The sequence below is a fragment of the Setaria viridis genome, chromosome 3, assembly GCF_005286985.2.
Source record: "Setaria viridis chromosome 3, Setaria_viridis_v4.0, whole genome shotgun sequence".
Classification (NCBI taxonomy): domain Eukaryota; kingdom Viridiplantae; phylum Streptophyta; class Magnoliopsida; order Poales; family Poaceae; genus Setaria; species Setaria viridis.
This window is the reverse complement of record NC_048265.2, coordinates 35,677,163-35,687,459: the sequence shown is the minus strand read 5'-3', so window position 1 is coordinate 35,687,459 and position 10,297 is coordinate 35,677,163. Positions and strand designations below refer to the sequence as shown.

Below are 10,297 nucleotides of genomic sequence, written 5' to 3'. Positions count from 1 at the left end.
CCCTTTAGAAAATCCCTTAAGCCTCATTTGGGGACCAAAGAATCTCCTTTCAATCCATACGTACTAGGAGGTATTGAGTGACAAAAAGAAGTTTATTTTTCACCCCGATTCATACAGATTCAAAGGATACAGGTTGAATAGTACCAGGACTTAGCAATGTTCAGCTGATCACAACTCAGTATATTCCATTTTATTATAAAGGTTTGTAAGCAATTCATTATAGGAACCACATTAACTTAAAAAAATAGATCACCTCATCGGTAGCAAAATTCTGTTCACCTCCGGTCGCCATCGCGGGGGAGAGAAGGAGATATCCCGTTCATCTCCGGAAGCCTGCCCGCGTGCCTAGCCCCTGCCCCTGGGACCGGGAGCAGCGCGACGGCGAACTAACCCCGGCTCATCCTCGATAAATCGATGCCGGCGATGATGCCGATCCAAACAGGAGTGCCGGCGGTGGAGACGTGATGATGAAGTGCTCGGCCTCTGCAGTGATCGCAGGAAGCAGAACGGGCCTGGCAGCCACAAATGTCAAGGGGCATTGGCACGCGAGGGAAGGGGACTACAAGCCAGACGACATTGGGCCTAGCCACTTATTTTATTTATCGGCACTGCTAGCGTCCGGAAGTCCGATGGGAATTTTCTCATCAAACGCTCCGTTGCAACATCAAAGCAAAATATTTGCAACATCAAAAATTTATGGTTGCAACATTGAAAAATATATGAAAAAATGACTCATCCAACTCTGTGATAGAAAATTCCCACCGCAACATGAACACTATGTTTCATGAAACATTCACTATGAAATATGTGGAAACAATAGTTGCAACATCAATGCTTAACTATTGTAACATATGACGAGCTGTCCGATTTTTTTAAGATTCCGGACGTCAGTTCTGTAGCACTACTATTTATTTATTTTAGAGTTTTTTTCTAAAAAAAAGTTAAAAACAAACGAGTATTAGGACCTGTTTGGATGTTTGGACGTGCTATTGCTAAAGTTTAGGCCATCTAAAGTTTAGCACTTCCACCCATTAGCAATCCCATTTGGAGACATGGCTAATGGATAGAGCTAAACTCCATAAAATGTCACTTTTGCCCCCCTTATCTCCTCACCTCCTTTCTCTCTCCCCCTTTTGGTTTTTTCACAAGCCATTAGCACATATTAGCTCATCCCCACCAGCTAATACTTTTTGCACCTTTTTTAGGAGCCTATTGCCCTCCCGTTTGATGGGATAATGCATAAAGGTGCTAAATTTTATTTCTTTCACCAATTAATACTTAGATCCAAACATGCTCTTATCCCATTCACCCCACCGCCGCTTCCTCATAGCATGGTCAAAGTTTTACCACACCACAGTAAATATATATAATAATATTTTGAAGATAAGTTACAAATATTGAAAATTTTTGCAGTGTGTAACATTGCATCATGCACGGCGTATGTGATTTCACGAAAACATGCGTGGATCTGAAGAACTTTGAACCACGCCACTGCTCTATCTCACCACGAGAGTGTTGTCCTCTAGCACCATGTTAAAGTGGCATTTCGAAATGGTTTTATATGCAAAAGCAAGACATGGGACTGTTCTACTTCTACCACTACCTGCTCTTCGTATTTCTTTCTACCTCTTCAATTTTTCATCATTAGATTCTAATCGTACCGCTTCAGATTGCCTAGACAATCGTCCAATTCTTAGAAGACCATAAGTTTTTCTTCCTATTTGTGATGAACAAAAGCACATGATGGAACAAGGAGTTAATTAAAGCTCTGCATGCTGCTCTGAAGAAATTGCTAATTTGCTAATGAAACGTCCTCCATGTCCTTCATATGTGGAAGATCTTGGGTCACTGCACAACACCAAAATCAGGTAGTTTTGCTGTAGTTTCAATGGCATGGTTGGTATAGTTTCCTTGATCAAGAGTTGACTGAAAATCAAAAAATAATTTCAAACTTCAGTTCATCGGATGCAAAAGTAGTCTTGATTTAGCCATATCTAGCGAAGTTTCTAAATATCCCCCTGCCTCCATGAGAGCACAACAGCCATGTCTCTTGATTTTCTTGGCAATCGGATATCGTATCGCACACTGACATTTGAACTTTTTTTTTTGATTTTCTATCAACTCTTGCCCAAAGGAAACTATCGCAAGCATGCCATTGCCATCTTCCTTTGTTTAGCATTTCAAACATTAAAATTTGAAGAGTGCTCGCTTCTGGTTGTGCACTGCTTCCTCAACACGATGGCTAGGTTAACTTAATACGATCCAGCTACTTAGCGGGCCGTCATGCAGGCAGTACACTTGCCTCAACATTTACGAAACAAAGTGATGTGTTCCTTAGCAACCCAAAGTCAACAGCAGAAGCAAAGTGAAAAGAGTACTGCTGATAAATTAGGCGACTCTTAACACCAACTGCAGAAACGAAAGGAGAATGGAACACTTCTGCTGAAATTGGATTGCCATAGAATGAGGTATACAGAGAATTTCAAGCCAATGCTCTAGAACAACGATTCACAAGAAAAATTGGAGCCCAAGAGCGGTGAAGAAGCTCCCAATAGTAGGCAAAAATGGCACCAACATGATGGTCTAATCTCTGAAGTAACATGGAGACTAAATTGGAATTTGATGTATTTGCCAAGTAACTAACAAATGGTTACTGTTGTTTCAAAGGCCTCCTTTTCATAGAAGAAACAACTCTCCATTTGCACAGGTTACCTGAACAGGAAGCTATTACATATACCTGCTATGCCACCCACACTTATCCCACCGACATGTTAAAAAAGTAAATGCCGGCCCCGTGACGCACACCAAGGAAACTCAAACCTAAAGTACTGAAGGAGCTGAACTACAACATTAAAACAACAGAGAGCCTAAGCGGTGCTTAGTTTGCTATAAGAAACTTGCTTTTGCTGGCATGGTCCTCGTGCAAACCCACAACATCTTTAAACTTCTCAACTAGCTCCTCCAGACCAGCAACTCCAAAGCCCTCATAGTCAATGGTCTTCTTATACCGTTGCTCATATAGATTCTCGAATTTACCAAGTGGAACAGGGCAGGAGTAGCAAACAAGAAGCTCCTGAATCTCCCTTCTGAAACTGTCTAGATGGTCATCGAACAGATATGCTCCATCTATATCTGGGTTGATATTCCGTTCATCCTCTGACAAATCATCTGATGAGCTGCCCAACTGCTGACATGCTCCTATTGTGCTTTCTTCAAGAGCACAACTTCCTCTCTTTTCTTTCTTCAAAATAATTGGCGTACTTGGACAATTCTTCAGGTTCCTATCACCAGAATTACGGAGGCAAATCATCTTCCTCTGACCCTTCCCTATGACAACAAAAGAGTCAGCCAGCTTCTCGAAAAGCTGAACAAGTTTAACAGCTCCATATTCTGATACATAGAGGTGTCTTCCAAAGAGTTTTAGATACTCCGAAGGAATACGAACAAGTGGGACACATCCACCAGATAATTCAAACAAACGTATTAGTTGACCCTTCAAGCCTTGAAGATCACCAGGACGAACCCACCATGACCTTTCACCTGCAAAACCTTGGTCTGTCTCAGGACTTTCACTCAGACCGCATGATAAATTATGAGTCCTTGATGATGTACCACAGTTCCCATCTGCAACAGTATAAAAAGCTTTGTTTGGTTCTCTAGTTGTCTGGAAAGTGTTATAGCAATACATCTGGTTGATGGTAGGTCTGCCACCATATTCATTTCTCGAAGTTCCTGTATATACAATGGCCTCCTCTTCATTCTGATTGTCAGGGAACTGCCCCACATTCCCACTGCTGACATAGCATGGAGGATCTGCCAGACGGCGCCCTAAGGACCTAGGGGCCACAATACCTTCACCACGGGCAAGACTAGGCCAGTCCCACACGAAACTCCCAGCACTGCTCAAAGCTGATGAGACGGTAACTGAAGATGGAATGGCAAGGACAATAGTGTATCCACGCTGGCCAAGTATATGCAATGCAGGAGCAAAATCGACATCACCAGATATGAGCATAATGGATGATGGTGGGTGATTGTCAAGTGCAAAGAGGAACATATCAACCAGTATAGCCTTATCAGCAGCATCTTTCCGTCCATTAGGAACATCAACAAGTTTGACTCCAGTTCTCTGGCACCCCTCCCTGAGTCTCCTTGGGAAGGCATTGAAATCTCCATAAGCAGAGAGCATAGTCACAGCACCCTTAACAACAGGATGCATGCGTAAAGCCATTCGGACATTGCCAGCAACGTCCTCTGGCCGTACATCACTTGGAACAGGGCAGTTCTCAATGTCCCAAAAGATGGCCACTGGACCAAGAACAGCATTTGCCTGGCCATTTGTTTGAGAAAGCTCCCCATTTGAACTAACTATCATCATCCTGCTGGGATCTGAGTCTGACACCACAGATTTTGGTGAGGGTGAAGTGACACGACTAGCGATTACTTTATCTTCAAAAGACATGATGTTACCTGCATAAAAAAAACGAAATAGAAGGTTCAGAGAACGAAAGCTGGTACATTTTACTCTCTCAAAGTAAGCAAATGTAGGCAAGCATGAAGCATGCAGTGACGTTGGTATGAAATATTATGCAAGAGGAACGAAAACACCTCGTAACATCATATAGAAGTAACCAACAGCATGTCTCAGCTATTATTATTTCATATGCAACAGCCCAAAATGTTGCTAAATCAATACTACTACAATCATGTCACGCCAAGTTGGGGTTCTTCTCTAAGATAAGATACTCAAATCTTATCTGACAAAATTTAGATAAAATTCTTTGGCTCTCTGCTAGTGGCATTTGACCTGGCAGCATCAACATTTCTAGTAGGTGCTAATGCATCCAGTTTTTTCACTTCCACTCCTAGCAAAAGGTATCACCCTCATCACTAGCTACAGTACAACCCCTTTTAGCCTCTTTCAACCAAAAAGAAAACTAGTAATATCAGTCAATAGAAACAAAATCCACCACTACTGAAACTATGCCATGAACAATGACAGTTATCTACTAAACTGCACGCATCAATATAATTTTAAGATGGGTATGTCCTATGTGTCACCAATATGGGATAATATTGCATCAATATGGATAATGAGATACACAAGTTATATCCTATACCACCAGATTAAATTCCAACCTCCAATCTTGGTAATAGTTTTCTCCATTGAAGGAAGATTGGAAAATATTACTGCAATTTTCTAGACACTTGAATTTCTTGGGTTTCTTTTTTTTTCAAAATTCGGTGTACTTTCCAAATATGGGTAGTACAATATAAGAAAATCATTCTCTATCAAATCCATGTAAAAGAGATTCTCAAGATTTGAACAAATAGTGATGCTATGAATAAGTCAACACATCTTCGCCTGTAGACAGGAACCGAACATATAATATCCCATGCATGATAACATCAAACCCCTACATGTCCAGATGCTCCAGAGATAATAACCATGTTTAACCTGATCAGTGACATTTACAGGAAAACATTCTTCATTTGAGTTGTATACTAAAATATGTTACTCTGAAACCATTTGTGGTAAATTTGTGACTGAGAGCAGGGGGCAAAACAACAAAAATAAAGGAAAAAACTGACAAATTGATGTTATTTGCCAATCAGAAAGAACAAAACAGGGAAGTATAACAAGAATCATCTAGTTCCTGAGAAAGTTTATCTGCAATCAATTAATAGGATACGTTTGCACATTTGAATTTCAGCTAGTGACAGGAAGTGATATTGTAATTACAAGAAAGTAGACAGACAATTGCAGCACTACTTGCACAAACATTCAAAAGAATTGAACTTTGTCGGTAGAAAAAAAAACTCCATCATATTTTGGGATCAATTTAGGTATGCACGGTTGCACAAATTGTACATAGAAAGTAACTCGGGTAACAAGCAACAGCAGTAGCCTATCTCTGGTACAAAAAAAAAATCAATATTCCTCATTAAATGACATACTAATTTTGCTTCCTTGAAGAATGCACAAGCATTAATTCATCAAACATAAAACTTCAAAGATTTCTACAATTTATTACAACCACAGATACGATACTTCAAATTTACTTCAGCAGCAGGAGGGGGGGGGGGGGGGGGGGGGGGGGGGGGGAGGGGGGACAGCCCCCAGAAACCAATCCAACATCGCCAGAAAAGAATAATTAACAAGGGGGAAAGTACGGCCTATACAGCACTTAATCTTTTTCTACCATTGAAAGGCCAGCCATAACCAATTTCTCGAAGACATCACATCACAGACTCAATCGCAGCCATAGCTATAACAAATCACGCCTAGAACTGACGGCGCACAGGACACCATCACCAGGCGCAGAGCCAGGAACCTAAACCTAAACAGAACAACCGCGCCCGCCTCGTGGAAGCACGAGAGGGGATGGCAAGATCCCCTTGCTCGCATCGCAACGAGAAATTAGGTCGGATTCTCATCAGATTAAAGGGGAGCGAAAGGACCTTATGCCTACCAAGACAAGGAACGGTACCCTGTGCAGACGGGACGGAAGGATCTCCCGTAGCGGGCGGCAGGGCGAATAGAACAAGGGGACGCTTCCGGCCGGCGGGGTCCGGGACCCGGGGATAGCGAGGATTTGATGCGGCGGCGGCGGGGGCAGGAGCGTACGTCTCAGCTCAGCTGCCTATTTGGGGGGCGGGGCGAGTGCTCCGGCCGCCCGATCGGTGGATCAACGGCGGTCGCCGGCGGGTGGAGGTCGGTTTGTTGAGGGGAATGGGCGGCGAGGAGGTCGGCGCGTGCGCACCAGCGCGTGGGCGATGGATGAGAGCAGGGGGGGATGGAATGAAGGAAGGATCGGTGCCGGGTGCGCGCAGCAAGCTAGGCTGCGGGTCTCGCTGACGGTGGGTCCGGATGGGGTCCACGGGTCAGTGGAGATGTAGATAGGCACGGATATGTTTCCTTGGAGCGGGTAACTCCGCCGACGTGGGACTAGAGAAATCGTTTGGTCGCGCCCCCGCAATCCATAGGACTTTGTTGTAAAAAAAACCTGTTGGGCTTTCTCGTTTTTTCTCTTTCTTTGTAGCTAGACCAAATGGCTCATGAGAACTTTTTTTTACAAGACATCACCGTTGCGGGATTCCTATATATATCTTGTGGAAGTTAAAAATTTATACATCCACCAATGTCTAAGATTTGTGTTGAAATCATAAACTACTGATATTCACACGGGCAAGATTGGACGTACGTAGGCAAGCAATGGCCATACACAGGGACGGAACCAATGGGGGACTAGGGGAACCTTGACCACCCTTGTGCCTGATCAATTCTTGTATTGATACATTTCATAGAGATTAGGTAGAGCCTAACACAGCCCCCTCCCCCCACCCCCACCCCATGAATTTAGAGTCTGATTGGTTGGTCGCACATACCCGGAACCGGGCTCCCGGCATGCAACTAAGGCCTGATTGGTTACCTGGGCCTTTCGCTGGGCCTGGTTCGCCGGGTGCAAAAACACCCTGGGAGCCTGGCTCCCGTGGTGCGGCCGATTCGACCTTCTCCCCAGAGCCAGGCTTCGCGGGTGCGGCGGCGCGTGCAAGGTGAGCGCGCGGCGGGCGAAAAAGCTTCCGCGTGTGCACGCGGGAAGCTTTGGCGCCTTCGCTAGGGTTACCGGGCGATTTCGCGCCACTCCGCGGGCATAAATGTCGACCCCGACCCTTCTGTCGGGCATACTCCCCAGGCCCACGAGTAGGCTTGGGACGGTCCACTAAGGGACGTACTCGGACAAGATCAGAAAGGATAGGCGTATCCTTCTCGGACTAGTCTTGTATGTTTATGGAAAACTACTCGGGCCAATACCGAGTAGAACTCTGTAATAGTACCCGACTAGGACTTAGACTTGTAACCCTGCCCTCCCGGGTATATAAGGCCGGGCAGGGACCCCCCCTCAGAGACATAAAAACACAACTCAATACAAACCAACACACAGGACGTAGGGTATTACGCGATCTAGCGGCCCGAACCTGTCTAAATCGTGTTCCTTGCATCACCATTGATTCCTTGATTCTCGACGACCCTTACCGCATAAAAGACCACCTAGGGTACCCCTAGGCGGGTTGCCAGTCTAAAACACCGACAGCTGGCGCGCCAGGTAGGGGCACTCGTCGAGTTTCTCAACGCGAACTCAATGGCGAAAGTCATCATCAGGCCCGTCTTCTTCATCGAAGCCGGTGCCACCTTCGTTTTTGGATCCTGGTTCTATGTCGCCGAAGGCTCGGGATCGTTCCGACGCCAGATCGTCGACACTCAGGAGAAGAAACCAGAAGATTTGACCAGAAAAAATCAAGATTTCAAAGTCAACGAGTTCGGGTTCGACTACATGTCGGATCCGACTTCCCCTCGGACTACTCCGTTTCCCCGCTCAGGGGTCAGGCTCTCCTGACCCCAGGCCTCGGGGTCGGGCGAGGCGGAACTACTCCTCCAAAGGGTCAGGCACTCCCGACCCCAGGACTCGGGGTCAGGCGAGGCGGAATTCCACTCAGGGTCGGGTGAGGCGGAGCTACTCCTCCAAAGGGTCGGGCTCAGCCGACCCCTGGACTCAGGGTCGGATTCGCTTCGGATTCGGCGGCCCCAGTCCGCATCCAAATCAGTTTCGACTTCAAGGCGGTTCCCGCACGGACTTCGCAATGCGACACAAGTCTACCAAGGTTTTCTTGCTCGAACCCAAGTTGAACTCAGGTATGACGAGGACGTTGACTCCGACTCATCCTACTCACCAGAGATACCATTATCTGGTCCAGCCCAAGGGTTGGTAATAACTTCGACACCACAAGGCAGATTCGTCCACTAGCCGGGATTGCGACCATCTTTTCTTGACCGTGACTACGACTCGCGCCTCGTCGCCCATATAGACAACCTGCCATATCAAGAAGGCGTTCCACTTACGTCCAACCACGAAGAAAGCTACACAGAGATTGCTACATCAAGTTCCGGAAGCTACTACCCGGACAGAGAGATACTTGTTATTACTCAGAATAACAACCCAGGTACTAGCCAGAATAGAACCCCCAGGCGACTAGCACAAGTCGACAACATCTCTGAAGATGAGTCTACAGCTGACGCCCCTCACAATGAAACTTCCGAATAGCGCAAACAACGAAGGGCGCGCAATGCCACTCGAGCTGAGCGACGACAGTCGATGGCTACAAATATTCCTATTACAAATCTTGAACGGGCTTTCAACGCAGTTCAGGCTCAGGAGCACAATACTCCACTCGCGGCTATCGCTTCAATCAACCTTTTAACGACATTGATGCCTCAAGATAAGGATAACGCAGCCACAACTCAACTCGTGTAGCGTGGCAACGGACTAATCGCACAACTCGCAGAGCAAGCTTACAAGCTACTCGACAAAGAATCACCAATCTCGTCCGTTCCTCGCATTACATCGCATCAAGAAGGAAGCAGGGGGGCCGCAGATAAAAATGTCGCCCCACGAAACGATGATGCAGTAAACCAACCCTGGCAACACAGCCAAGGTCCAAGCAAGCATAAAGCTCCTACTCGATAGAAGGATGTGGGTGAAGCCAGCTGCACCAACTCGGTTAAAAGTATTCGCCCTACTCGGAAGGTCCGCGAGGTGTCCAACTTCAGCGATCTACGAGAAATCCTCAATAGTCGGCGCGAACGAGAAGTCGAAAGTTACAACCACTTTTCTGCTTTCACAAACCGGGTAATGAAAACATAATTATCCGAAAAGTTCAAACCAACCGGCATTACCATGTACGACGGCAAGCAAGACCCAGTTCAATGGCTACACTGTTACTCGCTAGCCATCCAAGCAGCCGGGGGCAACAACGACACCAAAGTCATTCATTTCCCCATATGCATGGAACCCGCACCACTAACCTGGCTCGAGTCACTCAAACCCAAGTCCATTGACTCTTGGGCAGACTTGACAAAGGCTTTTACCAACAACTTCGCCGGCTCCATGGCTAGACCAGGCAACAAGATCGACTTAAGACTAATTAAGCAGAAAGAGGGCGAGACCCTGTGCGACTATCTGCGACGGTTCTTCGAGAAGAAGGCTACTATAGTGGACATCTCCGAAAGCAGACGTCATTGAGTGCTTCCAAAACGAACTCTATGATCGACGAACATACCAAGACTTCGGTCGCCGACGACCAGCTGATGTCAAAGAACTCAAACTCATGGTGCAACAGTGGGCCGATGAAGAAGACAAAGAGCGAGAACGGTTCGGTTCCCATTGTAACCGCGGACGCGACAACATCCACAACAATGAAACAGATAAAACTCGGCATAACGATGCTTGGAACTCCT

At 46.1% G+C, this 10,297-nt stretch overlaps 1 protein-coding gene across 2 annotated transcripts; it reads right to left on the bottom strand.

Moving 5' to 3' along the window:
• Positions 1-2,591: 2,591 nt before the first annotated feature.
• Positions 2,592-6,803, bottom strand: LOC117849774 (uncharacterized). Of its 2 annotated transcripts, none has more exons than XM_034731445.2 (2): positions 6,474-6,803; positions 2,592-4,470 (listed from the first exon to the last, which is right to left on the bottom strand). In XM_034731445.2, exon 2 carries the CDS (start codon positions 4,460-4,462, stop codon positions 2,879-2,881), a length of 1,584 nt encoding a protein of 527 aa, XP_034587336.1. In that variant the 5' UTR covers positions 4,463-4,470; positions 6,474-6,803; the 3' UTR covers positions 2,592-2,878. The 2 variants fall into 2 exon arrangements, with proteins under 2 accessions (XP_034587336.1, XP_034587337.1); XM_034731446.2 differs by having other exon boundaries at positions 6,492-6,803.
• Between the last annotated feature and the right edge of the window lie 3,494 nt (positions 6,804-10,297).

Coding starts and splice junctions, on each gene's coding strand:
- LOC117849774 (XM_034731445.2), bottom strand. CDS start 4,462: ATGTCTTTTGAAGATAAAGTAATCGCTAGTCGTGTCACTTCACCCTCA.